Raw genomic sequence first — 18,956 nt, 5'->3', positions numbered from 1 at the left:
ACTCCTCAACAATAACATAGCCTAGAAGTGTTGAGCACACACAACTGTCATTGAAGTTCATGGGAGCTGACAGTGCTTAGCACCTTTGAAAATCAGGCCAATAATGTATAATACATGCACCCCACAAGTAGCAACAATAAATGTGATAGCATGGGTTAATATGCAGGCCACATTTTGGAATGGAAGACTGAGCATAGGGAACAGGGCATAGGTCAAGAAGAAGAAAGGGGAACAAGTAGTGATCTGAAAGAGTTAGGGTAAATTGAACATAAAGAACCTGTTCAAAATTCTGGAAACTCCCTGGAAAAATAATCTACCCTACACTGCACAGAGAAAGAGATGGAAAGCCAAAGAGTGTTAACACCCAACTAGAGAACAATGGCGAAGGATACGTCCGCAAAGAAAGAGATCACTTTGGTGAGACTGAGGTAATCAAGGAGGCATAAGAAACGGAAGGTCAGAGGTTCATGTGGATTGTGAACACAGACGTTCATATCTCCAGTTATGATTATGATTGAAAAGACAAATTCATGAGCATTAAGAGAAGCAAAGTTGATATATGAAGTGATATATGATTCCAGGAAGTGAGGCACTTGTACCCTGAGTTGAAGTGATAGCACAAAACAGTGGCTACGTATAAGCAGCAGAAATGAAGGATAAGATTTGTCTATTACAGCATTCAACCTGAAAGTATCTGCATTTACAGAGAGTTAGGTCACTAATATATTATAATGATATAGCATTGAGTCATCCAAGACTAGGTCAGTTGTTTCAAGCAATGCAAATGTGAATATATCACAGGTAATTAAAAAAAGACGTCATAACCTCGGTCACACATCAAAATCACTGTTCAGAGAGAGCATCATTAGCATCTTGTGAGCATACATTAGAGCCCTCTGCACCAACTCAACTGGTTCCTTTTCAAGTTTCTTTAAAATATCAGAGGGACCTTATGCTTCTGGAGTGCTTCTTACAGGATGTTAACCTCAGAACAGTCAGTCCTGTTAGCACACCTTTGATACCACTGAGCATATCATGTTTCACTGCTTTTGGTTCCAACTCCTATTTTAGCCTTACCAAACATCATTCTGGAATGTATTAGCAGGAGTGTTGTAAGCACAAGAAGTAATTCTTTTGCTTACTCCATGCTGATTAGGCCTCAACTGGAGTACTGTGTCCAGTTCTGGGTGCCCCATTTCAGGAAAGATGTGGACAAACTGGAGAAAGTCCAGAGAAGAGCAACAAAAATTATTAAAGGTTTAGAAAACATGATCTCTGAGGGAAGATTGAAAAAATTGTGTTTGTTTAGTCTGGAGAAGAGAAGACTGAAGGGGGACATGAAAGGCTGTTACAAGGAGGAGGGAGAAAAATCAGAGTATAGGACAAGTAGCAATGGGCTTAAATTGCAGCAAGGGTAGTTTAGGCTGAACATTAGGAAAAACTTCCTGTCAAGGTAGCTAAGCACTGGAATAAATTGCATAGGGAGGCTGTAGATTCTCCAGCACTGAAGATTTTTAAGAACAGGTTAGACAAATACCTGTCAGGGATGGTCTAGATAAGATTTACTCCTGCCTTGAGTGCCGGGTGGACTGGCCTGGAAGACCTCTCTAGGTCCCTTCTAGTCCTACAATTCTATGATTCTATGCCCTACAAGCATACAAGGGGATTTATGGATAGGGTAACAGCCAAGGAATTTCAAATGCCTTTTGGCTTCCAACAGTCTTCCAGCGGCCCTGGGTAATACTGGTAAAAGTTATCTTTGCTACAGGGAGCCAACACACATAGGTAATCCATCATCCTGGCTAACATTCAAGTACAATAGATACAGAATACATAAAAACCACAGAAGACTTGAGAAAAATTCCCTCAAATCTTCATGATTTCACAGATTCTATAGGATAAACATAATGTATGTAGCTGTATGGCCACGTATTTTGCAAGCCAAGTATTTTGAGGCTGCAGCCACCTGGTGGTCTACTATACATAGGAAATCTGTTCTCTTAGACCTCATTTACAGTTGGAAGTGTAATTTGTGCCTGATCTGCTCTCATTGAAATCAATGACAAAACTCCCGCTGATGCTGACCAGAGTAGGATCACCCCATTATAACCTTCTGTTTCTGATCTTCAGAGTCACATGTATATCAGATACTAATATCCACTTTCCACATAAATTGGAAACCTTGCATTTAACTTGGTAAGTGTCACTAAAGAAAATGGAAAAGGAGTACTTGTGGCACCTTAGAGACTAACCAATTTATTTGAGCATGAGCTTTTGTGAGCTACAGCTCACTTCATCGGATGCATTGGTTAGTCTCTAAGGTGCCACAAGTACTCCTTTTCTTTTTGCAAAGACAGACTAACACGGGTGTTACTCTGAAACCTAAAGAAAATGGCTTCTTCAAAAAAAAAAAAAAAAGAGAGAGAGAGAGAGACTACCTCTAAGCCAAGGGCTAGCGGTTCAAAGAGTGGTCTAAAGAAATAAGCTTGTCTATTTAAAATCAGAAATCTCAGGAAATCCCTACTTTCAGCTAGATGCAAAAATGCCACAGAAGAAATTTACAGAACTTGGCACTTAAAATACTACAGATAAAATAGTCGATCTGGTTGAAATTTTTTTGAAAATTTTAAATTTCATTCTCTGACCAACTCTATAAAGTAGAAGTTAGATACAGAAAGATCTGGAGGACCTATCAGTCTGAACTGCAGTAGTAAGTATCAGTCAGCTGCTAAATCCCTACTCTGCTTGGTAGACCCACACATGGATTAAATTCCCTTATAAATAATGTGTTAATCTCCTCAAGTTTCAAAGGTTCATGTAACTTCCTAAGCCAACTGCTTTGAAATATTTTCAGGTTTTTCAGCCCTCAATATGCAACTCCAGGCGTGGGAATCTGTAGAGACAATTTCACGTAGAAAAAAAAGTGGGGAAGGGGGATTTTATTTTTTAAGATTCTGTTGTGACAATCAACATTACCTGCATAGACACTGTAATTTCTTGGAGCGCAGCATCAGCTTCATCTTGCTTAGTTTTGAGTAATATGCTTTGTTCTCCAGCTTTTCTGTTCAGTTCATCTACTAGGGCTTTGGCTTCATTCAGCTTAGACACTCCTGCCTACAAATACATATATATTTAAATGTGGTTAGCAACAATTAGTAGACAAAGATATCTTCACCGGAGAGAAAGTTTGGTACAGACAACCTTGGAAGGACTAAAAAGTGACCTATTTTGACAATGTTTCCATTCAGGAGTGCTGGGAACAATTTTTATATTGGGGGTGCTGATTATGGAAACTATGTATCTGGTGTTTGTTCAGCACCCTAGCACCCCTAGTTCTAGCACCAGTGGTTCCATTTTAAACTTAATTTAAATTTCTTTATGTTAAGGAGTACATATTCCTACCCTCACTCCCCTAAAATCTCAATCATTTCTCATTCAGGGGAAAAGAAACACACAATTGGCTTAATGACTGTTTCGTCATCAATAAATCAGGGTACATGAGCTATAACCAAGATAGGATTTGATTTAGTTACCACTAAAGTCAATGGCTCCACAGTACCCTGACCAGCATCTTGTGAGCTTTTACACTCCATTGTGCATGATTTTCTTAATGTATTTTCACCCCAGCTTCTCAAGGTAGATCAGTATTAGGACTCTCAACCTTAATGGTTTCCTTTCACTATAGTGAAAACCTGTAACCTAATACCAAAAGTAGTAAATGTAATTTTTAATAAAAAACAATTATTGGGATTTAATCTGATTGCCATTAATTCAATTACATCTCAGTAGCTAGAATAATTATATTCTCTCTGAAGTAGGGTGACCAGACATCCCGTTTTTAAAGGGGCAGTCCCGTATTTAAGCCCTCCTGCAGGTGTCCCGACTTTTTCTTAAAAACAGGCAAACTGTCCAGTATTTTCTGTCTCCTCCCCATCAGTACTGGTAGGTCCTGCTGCTGGCCAGATCCCTGCTTGCCAGCCACTGGCCCAACAGTGGTGAGTGGAGGGGAGGGGTACAGTGACCAATGATGGGGGTGGGTGTGCAAGGCTGGTGGCGGGACAAAGATGCAGTGTGCAGGGTTGGCCACTCCCCATGCTGGTCCTTCAGCATAGCCCCTACTGTGTGCCAGTTCTCGGTCACCAGGGCCCCGTCCGAAGTCCCGTTTACGGCTGGCACTGCCTGTGCGCTGCGAGCTGCGGTGGTTGGTGAGTGTGGGCCGGTTACGTCTCACCTCTGCTGCCCACCCATCAGCCTTTCACGTGCTCCCCCTATCACTATCCTCTCCCGGATTTGCCTCTTTGCCCCACCCCCAACCCCGCTGCTCCTCAATATCCCCCACAGCAGGGCACATCCTGCTCCCAGCACTGTGCGGAAATGCTCAGCTCACCAACAGCCTGGCCAACAGGCTCCTTCCTTCCCCACTGCCTCTGGCTGGGATGGCACCCCGGGAAAGCCCAAGACCCTCTGGCCCAGGGCCCTGGCCAGGAGAATCCGAGCCCTGCATGTGCCAAAGCCCCGCACAGCGCTGGCACAGGAAAGCCTCGCCACCCTTCAGATAAGCTCTGGAGTGGCGGGGTGGGAAAAGCGATTTCCAGCCTGTTCATGCCCCAAACCTGCAGGCTCCACAGCAGCCCCCAACGCAGGGGCTTAGCACCCTCTTCACCTGCCCCAGGGAGCATGGGGCTGCTCCATCCCCTAGACACCCTATTCTGCTGAGTCACCTCTCTGGTCAGGTTCACTGAAGCCCCTGCAACCAGGTTCCCTGGGCCTTGGTGCACAGTGCATCCTTAGGACTTAACCCCTTCCTGCCTGTGCTGTAGCCAGGGGATAGGAGGCGGCTTGGTTATGTCAGTGGCCAGCAGCAGCCTGGAGCTGTTAGCTGTCTTTTGACACTGTGGGCAGGAAGGGACCAGCTGCTTCCAGCCACACAGGAGTGGTGGGGGTGGCAGAAGAGATAAGCTCTGCAAAAACACAGATCACAAATATGGAAATATTTTGCCAACTCATAAGTAGAAAATGTTATTAATTACATACCTGCAAATGGCTTTGCCTTTTGAGCAACTCTGCTCTTTTGCTTCTATTGATGGCACTATACACACGCAGGAAAGTCATGTATCTGCTTGGAGTTGCTCCATATGCTTTACTTGACTCATGGATCACCAGAAAAGACTTCAAAAAATCAGAATCACCTATACAGCAAAATACATTATTTACGAAACAGCTTTATCATTCCTACTGCACCCAGAATAATTTAGGATGAGCAATGTGATACACTTTTAAAATCATGAATTGAGGACATACACAGTATCTAAAAAGGCAGAGTTTTGCAGGGTTCCATGAGAGAAAAGAAATAGCATTCCACTCTAAAGATTTGCCCTTCAGAAGGCAACACTCTGTTCTTGTTTTAAAGCCATAAAAGTTTTATACTGAATTGAAAAAGCATATGAGCATTGCCAGAATCAGTTCCACATCACTGAGGGCTCGATCCTAAGAGATGCTGAGTACCTTCATTTCCCACTGATGTCAACAGAACTTGAAGGTGCTCAGAAGCTTGCAGAACCTAGGCTTGAGTGCTTTTGGTGTCACTGGTGCTGCATACAATACATATTTTTTCTGGTCATTACAGCTTCTACAGCTTGCTAAATGGAATTTTTGTAAATGAACTCAAGAAGACATGAAATAAGCTATGCAACACTACAAACAAGAAAAAAACACTAAGATATGTATACGTGAAGGAATGTCTGGAAGCAGCATCAAGGTAAACATATAAAAGTATCTAGAATTATGAGTCGTTGGGGACCTTAACCCTATAATCAGAGTATCACTTCAAAGGTTTCAGTATTTTTATATTAAAAAGTGAGGCAACATAAGAAATCTAGCAGGAAGCATTTAACATTTGGTTTTCTCCTTATCACTAGGATTTCTGCATATAATCTTATTTAAAATTATGTTTTTATACAGTAATTTGAAAAAAAATCATTTTTCAAACCAGGATGAGTGTTGATTTTGTGATTTAGACTACTCTTGCTACAATTTTTTTTAATGAATAAATGTCCAGTTTTAGCACATAATCTGATCTAATCACTTAATAATTTCCTGTTCTGAAAACACATTGTATTATTTTTAACTATTACAGACAGTTCTAATTAATCTTTCTATTTCTTATATTGTTACCCTGTTCCTCCTTTTTCTCTTCCTCTCAACTCTCTAGTCTCTCTCTCTCTCTCTCTCTTTCTCTCTCAACTCTTTACCACCAGACACTTTCCTCTCACTCCTCTATCTCATCCACTGTATGACTTCAATTCTTATTTGTACGGCGGTGGCTTACAAATTTACATCTTCACTCAATTCATTCCATTCTGGCAAAGCTAACACCAATCATCTTTCTGATGTACAATCGTGGCTGTTCTACTAGCTCAACAAGCTTTACAACCTCAACATACAAACTATTAGTTCTCATACTTCCCAAATCCTGTCCTCTTCCTGCCTTCTTCAAAGCTGTCTACAAAACCACCATCCTTCCCATTATCCAGGCTCACTCCCTTCTATTCTCACAAACCTGGTTGTCATTACCATTCCTTGATCTACAAGATATTTAAAATCTGATCCTTTCTCACTAAATGCCAACGTGACAGCTGAAGTGCATACGTCCTTCTCTCTGAACTCTCCATTTCCCATCTTAGTCCCATTCCAGTATATGTGGTCATGAAGCAGCTTAACTGACTTTCTATTTTCTGCTTCCACCATCTCACACTTCTTGAATTCCTCCACTATTTTCCCCTTTGTCCACCTACTCAAGTTTAAGATCTTCATCCTCACCTTCAAGGTTCTAAGAAACACCCACCCTACCCTACCTATGTCTCTCTTCATCTCAACTCCTTGCACCACTTGTGATGTTAGAGTCACCATCTTCTGTGTTTCTTTCTCCAGCACCATTCCCACACTGTATATCTGATGCCAATCCTGAAATTCATTGTGCAGGGGTGCTCTGCTCTTGTAGAGCCTCACTGAAATGAATGGAGCCCTTCTTACGAACAGGAGTCTGCCTGTTCCTAGATCTACTTGCAGAATCCAGACCATTATTTGTGCCTTGTACAACACTGAGCAAATTAATTAACATAAATGAATAAATAGACAAACGAACAATAATAAAATAATCATGTTAAAAACACAACTTTAATCAAATTCACCAAAATATTACCAGAATATTTTTTCTTGGGTTCTTTATGTGCTCTACCAGTCTTTTCTTGTTCATCCAACTCAGCAAATAACATTTCAGGTATCTAAAATAAAAAGCATTTTTTGTCAAAAAGTGAATATACCGAACTTTCAAGTAAAGATAAAAGCAAACAAACTATTAATAAAATGGCAACATCAGTTATAAATGTAAAAAGGATTTGAAAACAGCAGCTTTGTTCAAGAGCCCTTTACTGAATAATAAATAATTATTATTAATAATAATAATTAATAATACATTAATATCAGTTATTAGTACTGATTCCCTGTTCTCTCAAGCAGAACAATCTTTCACCAACTCTAAGGAAACAGCAGATAATACCTTTACAATTATATAAATACCAAGGAAGTATCAAGGTACACAGCCTTATTATAAAATTCAACATGAATTCAGAAGACCTAATAAAATGCCTTGTTTAAGGAGGCACCAGGGAAATAAGCTTCCCTCATGCAGTGCAAACTTTCTTAACCTTGATCTACAGTAAGATTTTCAAGTCTTACTACACGGTCATTGTTGATCTCATGAATTTCACAATGGTAGACAATAAACACTATATGGAAATATGACTACAGGACCAAATCCTGGGTCCTTATTCAATCCACACGGAAGCAAATCCTACTGAGGTCACAAAAATATCCTAAAAAACATTTTTCAAACCTAGACAACTACAATTTGATCAAAAAACTTTGTTTCATCGAAGCCGAAACATTTTGCAGAGACATATAGACTCTGACAATGTTTTTGTCTGGAAAGTTTTTGAGGTCCAGGACCCTGATAATTTCTGATCCAGAAAGGTATGAAAAAGAGAGAGACCTGAACCAAAAATTTGAGGTTTCTTTAATCTGAAAACAGCTGTTTGACACAATTCTGTTTCACAAAAACATTCAAAAACTTTTGGTTTTGTTTCAATGAGGAACAAAAACACATTTTGAAACCTCAGAAGTCACAAAACAGAACTGTCATCCTCTGGCAGCTCTACATACAGTCCTATATATCTTTCTCAGAATGATGCCACTAACATTCTGACATAGGGATAGCTTGCTGCTACAAGGTGCTCAGTTCCCTGGCCTCAGTCCAGCAAAGCACTTATGCATGTGCATAATCCCACTAAAATCAAAACTTAAATTCTGTGTTTGATCAAAGGAAGAGTGATCAGCCGATAGTGAGATATTAACATGTTACTGTTGGTGAATTATCAAATCATAATAATATTTAACTTTTCTAAAGCACTTTCTATTTTTAAAGCACTGTACGAACATTAACTAAGAAAGCAAAATATGTCAGAAGTTCCTTAAACACTTTAACTAAAACCAACTTTGCGTCTCTTTTTTAGAGCTGAATAATTTGGAATTGAGTCATTTAACATGAACAGATGGCATTTTCCGCATGCAACACTTTTGAATTACTGATAATCTCAACAAAGAAATCTTATTCAAACATGATGCAAGGGAAGTACGTTGGACTGAAAAAATGTGATTGCTAGCTTTCCTTAGTTTTATAAAAAACTGAATATTTGGCTAAGAGAAGATTACATCAGCATGACAATTTGGTCTGATAAAGAAGCAAAAAATAACCTAATGGAACAGGAGAGAAAGCAGTACAATGACATTTACAAAATAAATGAATTAATGCTCACTTTTAAATTTTGCTTTGTTTGTCTTCTATACTTACCTTTTTCATACTGCTTTCAGACCAGCTTTCCATCCATAACACCTGACATTTTTTATGCAGTGCTGGATTACTCTCACAATTTATTGTGAAATTTAAATTGGTAGAATCCATAATCAAGACAATGTGCAGGTTCTGCTGAATCCCTAAAGGAAATACAACATATTAAAATATTAAGCCAATTGAATTCTAACTACCCAATGACAAATTTATTGTAGATCCAATACTGTATAATTTTTGACTATCCTTCATACATTGTATCACAGACCTATTTCCAGAAAGAGACAATAACAATAAAAATAATTAAGGGATACCATTATCTTAAAATGTAGCCAATTCTAAAACAAGTCAGAAGTAATGTTAGTGCCCTGGAGTCGGCCTGCCAATTTCTGTGTTTTTTCAATCATGCTTTCCAATTGTACTTCCTTGTTTCTATGTTCTATGGGTGAAAGACCCACACAATCTAGTAACTAAAGCCCCTATCTTGCAAACATTAACTTCATTACAACTGCTCACTCATGTGTGGAAAGCTCTTCATGTGCATAAGTGTTTGTAAGATTGGAGTTAACTGACTGTAAAAGGGAAACATTGGAATGTGCTATCAAATGCACAAAATAAACAAACTGAAAAGAGAGACAAACATCTTCTTTCCTATAATCACTTTCAGTTATAGGATTCTTAGATGCTATTTGAAACCATGAGTATGAACGCAATTTCAGACAGAATGTGATTTTTATGTTGTGTTCCTTTAATTAAACCAAAGTATTGATTGTTCCTTACTGTTTTTTAAATAACTGCATGATTCAAAATGTACTCGAAAAGTAACACCCCTTTGCATATTTTATTATTTACTCATTTTGATAACCTTTCATAACTAATCAATTACAAATTATGTAGTCCAATTCACTTACTATATGTAAAATAGTTGAAGACTGGTCCTGTAAATCCATCTTGGGAAGCTTGATCCTTCAGAGGAGACAGTAATGGTTCTAATTCTTCTATAGTGTACAGTCCAGGAACCTCACCTATGTCAGGAACAGTTTCAATCAGTTTTAAAATGTGTAAAATGAATTAATCAAAATAAAATTGATAAAATACCTCTGAACATTTTGTTTGGTGAATTTGGATAATACAGAATCTATTTACATATCAGCATACTTATATGACCTTCCTTTTCAAAACAACAAAACCGGTACTGTTCACAATCTCATTTTGAATGAAGCACCCAGTATTGCTTGCATCACTGAGACATGATTCAGTGCTTCTTCCAATCGTATCCACAGAAAATAGAAAGAAGAGGCAGAATACAAATCCTGTTCCTCTCCAGCTCAGATACAGAAGACGCTCCACTTCAGAAACAAAAATATTTGAGTGCATACATATGATCTGTGCGCCAAAGGACAAGAGAAACTTAGGTTTCAGAGTAGCAGCCGTGTTAGTCTGTATCCGCAAAAAGAAAAGGAGTACTTGTGGCACCTTAGAGACTAACAAATTTATTTGAGCATAAGCTTTCGTGAGCTACAGCTCACTTCATCGGATGCATGAAGTGGAAAATACAGTGGGGATATTTATATACACAGAGAACATGAAATAATGGGTGTTACCATACACACTGTAACAAGAGTGATCAGGTAAGGTGAGCTATTACCAGCAGGAGAGCAGGGGTGGGGGTGGGGGGCTTTTGTAGTGATAATCAAGGTGGGCCATTTCCAGAGAAACTTAGGAATTCTAGTGGTATACAGGCCTCCAGATAGAAACCCTGTCAACTGCAGAAACTTAGAGCTACTGCCCTGCGTGGTACAAGAATGAGACATTACTTACCTGATAATTCTCTTTTTGTTAGCAGCTTCTCTCCTTCATCACAAATGGGTAATAGCTCCACAAATGGATAGAATTAAGAGACAGTCTAAAGATGTTGCTGGAGGCCCCAGGAGTAAGCCCTGCCCTTCAACTCAGAACGAGAGTTCTTCTCAACATGATGAAACATCCCAGCATACAGATTATTAGCATTAAGATAAAAAATGTAAATTATATTAATCAACCTTAAGGCAATGATATGTTTCAAGGCAATGATATGTTTAAATCTTCCTTTAGAGAAACATTTCAATTTGTTACAAATTGTTTTCTGATCATTTGCCACACTACCAGGATGGGTTGAATAAGGAGAGAAGCTACTAGCAGAAAGAAAATTATCAGGTGAAAAATTTTTCATTCTGTTACACAGCTTCTCTCATTCATAATGAGTGGGTCTCAGAATTCAGGGAGGAAGAGGATGGGAGGAAAATGAAGAATTTTAATTATTATTACAGTAGATAATATATAGAAATGGACGTTCCACCTATAAAAAGCAAAAGCTTTGTAATTTAAGGAATTATTTGGGAACCAACCCCGTAGCACTTTTCCTACCAAAGGATGCATTTGCAGAGGAATTGGAATCTACTTTACAGATGTTCCTCAAATGAGTAGGGCCCTTCCAAATTCACAGTCCATTTTGGTCAATTTCACGGTTACAGGATATTAAAAATCATAAATTTCATGATTTCAGCTATTTAAATCTGAAATTTCACAGTGTTGTAATTGTAGGGATCCTGACCCAAAAAAAGAATGGGGGGGGGTCACAAAGTTATTGCAGTACTGCTACCCTTACTTCTGCGTTGCTGTGGGCGGAGGCACTGCTTTCAGAGCGGGGCAGCTGGAGAGCGGCAGCTGCTGGCCGGGAGCCTAGCTCCGAAGGCAGAGCAGCCACCAGCAGCGCAGAAGTAAGGATGGCATGGTATGTATTGCCACCCTGACTTCTGCACTGCTACTGCTGCGGCTCTGCCTTCCAAGCTGAGCACCCAGCCAACAGCTACCATCCTCCAGCTGCCTACCTCTGAAGGCAGCAAAGTAAAATTGGCAATACCACGACCCCCCCAAAAATAACCTTGCCATTCCCCTGCAGCACCCTTTTGGGTCAGGACTCTCAATTTGAGAAATGTTGGTCTCCCTGTGAAATCTGTATACTGTAGGGTAAAAGTACACAAGAGATCAGAGCAGATTTCACGGGGGGAAGACCAGATTTCAGTCCGTGACACTTTTTTCATGGCTGTGAATTTGGTAGGGCCCTACAAATGAGGCTCAGACTTTTTCTTTCTACAATGCCATTAAGTATGTTGTAGAGCAGAGGTTCTCAAACTGTGGTCCATGGACCACCAGTGGTCCGCGAGCTCCATTCAGGTAGTCTGCGGATAGCTCCCTCTAAGGTGCGCGCCTAGGCAGTCGCACACAAGAGAATGAAGGACCAGCCACCTAATTAGTGGAGCCGCGCAGGCGTCGCTCCACTAATTAGGTGCCTGGACCCTGGAGAAGACGCACATGTAAGGTGAGGTGGTGCCCTTGGGGGGAATAGGAGGTAGGTGAGAGGGGGCAGTGGGGTGAGAAGTGAGGGTGGGGGAAATTTGGGATGTGCAGGGCTGCAGCAGCCAGAGAAAGAGGCTGCGGCTGCTGGGGAGAGACAGCCCTCTTTCCCAGCCTCAGCTCTGTGGCTGCTGCAGTGGGGGAGAGAGGGCACATCCATTGCATTAGAAAAACTACTGATATTAAAATATGAGTTGTGTGCTTTTATTTGTAGAACAAAAAAAGTTAATTATTATTACAGTTTATTTATATAGCGCTTTTATCTAAAGAGCTTTACAATAGTTAGCTAACGGTACAAACAACATTTGGAAAGATCATTAAGTGGTCCCCCGAGACCCCCAGCAATTTTCAAGTGGTCCGTGAAAAAAAAAGTTTGACAACCACTGCTGTAGAGGGAACTTTGATTACCTCCATTAATAGTTTCCCAGATGCTTAATATGGCAACTTCTGCAAGATTTTAACATCTTGCCTGCAGCAACTCTGAGGCCCTAAGGCCTTGGGCATTTTGGATGGAATTAGATGAATAGGGTACAACTGACCTGCGTACCCTGAATGTTTGAATGGAAAAATTCTTACTAATAATTTCCTTTCTGCTAGCTGTGTTCTGGGCTGCTCTCCTCTCTCTGCATCTCAAGGAGGTGGATCAGCATTTTGTACATTAGACCAAGAAAGACAGTCAAATAGTAACGTCTCCACTTAATATCTGACTCATGAGCCATTCGGGGCGGAAAGAACTGTGATAGACACTGCTAGCAGAAAGGAAATTATTGGTAAGAAATTTCCATTCTGCATCTCCCACAATTCTAGACATCCTGGAAGTAGCAAGCCGTGAACAGATGTAGGGAGGGATACGAAACAAAAGTTTGGTAGGAAGGAAGTACTAACCCCCTCTCCCCTGTTTGGTCAACTCATTCAAGTCTGTATTATTTCTGCCCACCGCCTGCCGCAACTTCCTGCCAAAGGAGGTCTCTGCAGAAGACAGGTCCATCTTGTCATGCTCAATGAAGGGTTAGCTGTAGACCAAGTAGCTTGCTGCCATTCCAGTCCGACCCAGTGCACCCCCTTGGATGCAGGCATAGTATTGCCGATGAACTCTTACTTGATTTTCCCTTGACCAGGATATCAACAAGTCCAAACAGCCAGTTAAGTGCTAAAGAGCACCTCCTTGTGGTGGGTCTCCTTTACTAATGGAGAAACCGAAATAGAAGATAAACAAAACTTTCACCCCAACATTCCAGCATGCCGACTAGGTCATTTTTAATTCATGTCCCCTTCTGAGTCCAGTGTTCACCTCTACTCAGGCTTTTCCTCCAAGGTTCTCTTAGTTCCAGTCTCTGCCCCTGATGTTATGCCTCTTGCCCCTACTGGAGTACTTCCTCCTCTGGAGTCTGAGGTCCAGAGAGGTCTCTCCACTGCATACGTATATGCACTGCATGTATACGTCCACTTCTCCAGGGGCAGAGGGTAATCCTTTACAGGCTGGGCTTCTATCCAGTATCTCAGGGACTTCTGACTGAGACCAGGTCCTCTTGAATGCCTGCTGGCTGCAGCCCACTGTCTAGGAGGCTGCCCTCTCCAGGAGCTCCTCTTACAGGCTTCCAGTCCTGGTAGGTACCCTAGAGACCTGATCTTCTGGATTCCCTGTTCAGGCTCTGGTTTCACTTGGGAGCTCCCCTCTACATGAGCCTCCTGTCTCCCTTTGGACTTCCCTCTAAGGCCTTTTCTATACTATGCAGTTTTGTCAACAAAAGTCACCTTTCATTGACGAAACAGTGGTGGTGTACAGACTGAAATGCTCCTCCTGCCGATGTAACTCCCCTGTTTGCCAACTTAATAAAACCACCTTGATGAGCAGCACAGAGCTTTTTGCAACACAGTTAGAGCAGTGTAGCATCAGTGTAGACATGATTTATGTTATGTTATGTTAGTATTGCACTAAGTGGCTTCCAGGAGGCATCCCACAGTACCCATCCTGACCACTCTGGTCAGTACTTTGAATCCCACTGCCCTGAAAGTACTCAGGTATGCGCTCCTCCCCCATTTAAAGGCATGGGAATTTTTGAAATTCCTCTTCCTGTTTCCTTGGTGTGCACAGTTCACACAGCATCTTCCCAGCTGACCATGCTGGCTTTCTGCAGCAGATGCTCTCCCGCATGGAGCACACTGGAGCTGTTGGGTATGCTGTGTTTATGGGGAGAAGAGGCTGTGCAGTCTCAGCTTCACTCCAGCCGTAGGATACCTATGGCTGATTGCTAGTGGCGTGCAGGAGAAGGGGCACGAGAGGGACATACAGCAGTGTCATGCCAAGACCAAGAAGCTGAGGCAGGTGTATCAGAAGACAAGGGAGGCCAACCGTTGCTCTGGTGCAGCACCAAAGACATGCCATTTCTATAAGGAGCTGCATGCCATCCTCAGCAGCAACCCCACCTCCACTGCCAAGAGCCCCATGGATACTTCAGCCAGCGACTGGAGGCAGCAGCCAGTGGACCCAACCTCAGTGACGAAGTGGTGGACGAGGAAGTGGAGCTGAAGGACAATGTGGAGCAAATAGCAAGGTCGTCTGGTGGTGCGATGAGTTAGGACCTCTTTTCCAGGTCAGAGGTGCCTAGCCAATCCCAGTACTCCAGTTCTGGTGCACAGGATGCAGGAGAGGGAAACTCCGGTAAGTGCTCATTTTGCTTTGGTGAGAGGAGTTTGAGCTCTCATGAATTTTGTTATATGGTAGAGGAAGGATAAGGGACGGAAAGTAACAACAGAGCCTGTCCATTTACACTGTGGGTCCATGGAGGAAAAGTTTGTTAATGTTGGTGGGGATGTTCCTGGAATCCTCTGTAGTGATGTCTAGGAAACTTTCCAGTAGGTATCCTGCAATCCTCTGTCGAAGGTTCCTTAGCAGAGGGTTCTTGTTTCTCCCCCCACTGTAGGACACTTTGCTGCGTCACCCAGCAATTATTTCTGCATGGACCAGCACACAGGCGAGCAGCATACAGAGCTGATCTAAAGCCACACACGTGCAGAAGATGCCCCCTTGCATCCTAGGTTACCCTTAGAAGTGAGATATTGGGTTCAATTAACCTATACTGTGGAAAAGGGTACCTATATTCAGAATAGTCTCCCTAGCCGCTTGTAGTAACCCCCTTCGTGAACCACATTTTGTCCATTCTTGCCTATTGCCCCTTGCCACCACCATCACCCCTGAACTCACCATATTTGGAACTCGCGCCAACCTGTGTGCTAGCCCAGGGACAGTGAGAAAGAGGTGTGTGTAACTTTTGTGATTCACGGCTGTGAGTGCACTTACAATACTGTTTCTGTTCTTTGTTTCTTTGGTCAGGAGGATATGTTTCGGGAAGTGCTACAGTCAACAGAGACAGCATATAAAGAAACAAGAGCATTAAGGGAGACAATTACTGAAAAACTGAGACTGGATAGCCTGAAAAGGACTCAGGGGCAGGAGCCGATGATAATGCTCCTGCAGGGCCAGATAGAGATGATGAAGTCCCCCATTACCTTGCAATCTGAGCACATCCATGCATGACTCCCTGTAACAGGGTGGTTATCCGCTCCTGCCCTCTAGGGCTTAAAAGCCAGCCCTGGGAGAGAGCCAGGGCTGAGGGCAAGAAAAGTTAGGCTGATTGGGGAAATGGCCGTAGCTAGGCCATACCCCAATCAGGACGCAGCTGGGCCTATAAAGGGGCTGCTAGGCTGAAGCTTAGAGTCTCTCTCTGCGTTCAGAGGGGGAAGGGCCTGGCTGCAGGGACCTGAGGGAATACCTAGATTGGAGCAGGGCTGAGGGGGAAAGGCCTTGGGAGCAGGGGAGCTCTGGCCCGGAAATAGGGCCTATTAGGTACTGGAGTTGCTGGGGGCAGCCCATGGGTAGACAGAGGCAGCAGGTCCAAACCCCCTCGCCTGTGGTGAGTGGCTGATACACTGCAGTCTGCCCTGGGGAGCGGGGCTAAGCGATGACTGGCAGTAGCCAAGACTGAGGCGAGGTGGGGGTAGTGGGTGGGGGTTCCCCGGGGAGGGGAGACCCTCAGGGATTGTTGGGGTTTACTGCCAGGGAGCAGCACCCCAGTGGGAGAAGGCACCGGGTCCTGGGAGAGACTGGGGCTGGTGGTAAGGCCGATCACCAGATGGCAGATGGCGCTCCAGAGGCTGACGAGCTAATTCCCAAGGACAACCAGCAGGAGGCGCCACCAGGTGAGTCCGGCTCTATTACACTCCCCTGCAGCCACTAAAGAACTCCAGTCCATGCCCTCCCCAAACTCCCCCACCGAAGCCCTTGCAGTGTCCCGTGCACTCCACACCTAGGGACTGGTTTCCCAACAAAAGCTGGAGTTACAGTTGTGAGAGCCCTGTGAAACTGTTCCTCATTGTCATGTCCGGTTTAACCAAAAAATTGTGTTTTGTCCTGTTATTAAAGCAACTTATGATTGTCAACATAAGTCAACTTAACTCTGTAATGTAGACATGGCCTAACTGAGCTTGGGTAACCTTTATTAAGTCCAGGTACTTGTTGACTAATCAGCCAGCTGGGACAGTCAATTACACCTCTGTGAGGCATTCATAAGACAGTCACAGGCAGACTGACCCTAGCTCCCCATAAAGCGCAGTTGCCCAGAGACATGGCCACTTTGCAAATTTTCAAAGTGGATGCCCTTTCTCATTCCCCCCATGAGGCTGCTAAGGATCTCATGGAGTGTGCCTTGATCCCTTCTCAGACAGGACGATGATGATATGTAGGCTTCCACAATACATAAGTCTAATCCACCTAGTGATGCAGGACTTGGAAACTCTGAATCCCTGCAATTTCATTTGGAAGGATACAAACAGGGAGCCCGATCTTCTCGTGGATTCTGTATGCTTGAGATAGCTTTTCAACCTCTTCTGACCTCTAAGGTGTGCCACACCTTGTGAAGTATTTTGCCTCTTTGTATTCATAAAATTCGTGAGCAGGTCGGTTGAAGGGAGACTGAACGTCTGAATGATGAGATAGAAAACCTTCTGATTCAGGCACCACTTGGCGTTCTTGAACCTGTGCCTTCTGAGCCAGTCTGCTTTTTGGTGCAGCTCCCCTTTGATGTGGATCACTCTGAAAGAAAGGAGGACCATTCCATCTGTCTCATTATTTACACTGCTTCCACAAGGAGCACCAGACTCTAGTTCCCCCTTTAGTTGTTTAAATATGTGACTATTGTTGTGTTATCTGATTGAACCCAGGATATGGTTCCCCCTTAGGTTGGGCTGCAATCTTCACAGAGCTAACTTGATCGCTCTAAACTCTAGGATGTTTACACTGTGAGCCTTTTCCTCCTCACTCCAGAGGCCCTGGGCTGTTTGGGTCTCCAAGTAAGCTCCCCAGCCCTCCAGGCTGGCATTGGATGTGAGGACTAAAAGATCTGGAAGGCACATAGGCATGCCTTTCAAGATATTGTTGTGGGCTGATCAACATTGTAAAGAGTTGAACATCTGTATTAGAACTCCTACTTGATTGTTCATGTGTCCAGGGAGTGGTGCCACACCTTCAGTATGAAGGCTTGAAGACTTCTGATGTGTGATTGTGCCCATGGAGTGATCCCAATGCAGGATAGCTGAAGTCCTAGCAGTTGGGAGGCATAGTGCTACAATAGGCCTCCTGCAGCTCTGGAGAAGAAAATAAATTCCTGGATGGAACTAGAGAACTTTTCTTGGTAATGATGATGAAACCATGTGCCTAGGGGAGATTCAGTATTTGAGACATGGTCCTCTGTGCTGCTGACTGTGATGGAGTTCTAATCAAGATGTCATCCAGGAAGTGTATAGGTGAATTCCCTGTGACCTGTGTCCGGCTATTATCAGCACCAATATTTTTGTAAAAAACCTGGAGGCTGAGGACAGGCCAAACAGGAGTACTGTTCAGTACTGATAATGTTTCCTGAGGTAGGAAAACCTCAGAAGTCTGCAGTGGCATGGGTCTGTTGAGGATATGATGGTATACGTCCATTACATTTACTGAAGTCAGGAAGGTCCCCCAGGACAGGGATGACATCCTAGAGGCCAGGGTCTCCATCTGAAACTTCATTTTCTTCATCCACTTTTTGAGGGTCACCTTCTGGATATGGGAAGGAAAAAGAGTGTTCATCCAGATGTCACTATTGACTTTGGCTCCACTTTAATGGAGGTCTCCCTACCACGTTTGTAGTTGACATCTTAATGGATGCTGTGATAAATGAAGTGGGGGTAGCTCCCGTTTATGGACACCCAGTCAGCAAATTAGCTATAAAATTCCTCTTCGTAGCTGTTCTCTACTTGCTTTACCTGTAAAGGGTTAACAAGCCCACAGGTAAAAGAAAAGGAAGTGGACACCGGACCAAAAGGGCCAATGGGAAAGTAGAACTTTTTTAAAATTGGGAAAAAACTTTCCCTTTCTCTGTCCTTCTCCGGAGAAGGAGACATGGACCACCAATGCTATAAGCAGGAATGCTGTGTAAGGCTTGAACCAGTATGAAAATTCATCAGATCATACATAGAATTACTTATTGAAACCCCCCAAATATGTAAGTAAATTAGGAATGTTTAGCTAGACGCAATCAGGTTTACTTCTTTATTTTGGCTTGTGGATCTTCCCTGTGCTAACCCCAGATGCTTTTGTTTGCTTGTAACTTTTGAGCTGGAC

The 18,956-nt window shown here is 42.8% G+C and overlaps 1 protein-coding gene across 2 annotated transcripts in view; it reads right to left on the bottom strand.

Moving 5' to 3' along the window:
- The window catches only part of DYNC2H1 (dynein cytoplasmic 2 heavy chain 1), a 397,803-nt gene that overhangs the window by 285,999 nt on the left and 92,848 nt on the right, over nucleotides 1-18,956 (bottom strand). For both annotated transcript variants that reach the window (XM_077805779.1, XM_077805787.1), the window contains exons 51-55: nucleotides 9,817-9,930; nucleotides 8,909-9,051; nucleotides 7,202-7,283; nucleotides 5,035-5,189; nucleotides 2,977-3,114 (exon numbers count right to left, since the gene is read on the bottom strand). In XM_077805779.1, coding sequence (XP_077661905.1) covers nucleotides 2,977-3,114; nucleotides 5,035-5,189; nucleotides 7,202-7,283; nucleotides 8,909-9,051; nucleotides 9,817-9,930 — 632 coding nt within the window. The remainder of the gene's footprint in view (nucleotides 1-2,976; nucleotides 3,115-5,034; nucleotides 5,190-7,201; nucleotides 7,284-8,908; nucleotides 9,052-9,816; nucleotides 9,931-18,956) is intronic.

Source organism: Eretmochelys imbricata, chromosome 1 (genome assembly GCF_965152235.1).
Source record: "Eretmochelys imbricata isolate rEreImb1 chromosome 1, rEreImb1.hap1, whole genome shotgun sequence".
In the NCBI taxonomy this organism is placed as follows: Eukaryota; Metazoa; Chordata; order Testudines; family Cheloniidae; genus Eretmochelys; species Eretmochelys imbricata.
This window is presented reverse-complemented; position numbering and strand designations above follow the sequence as displayed.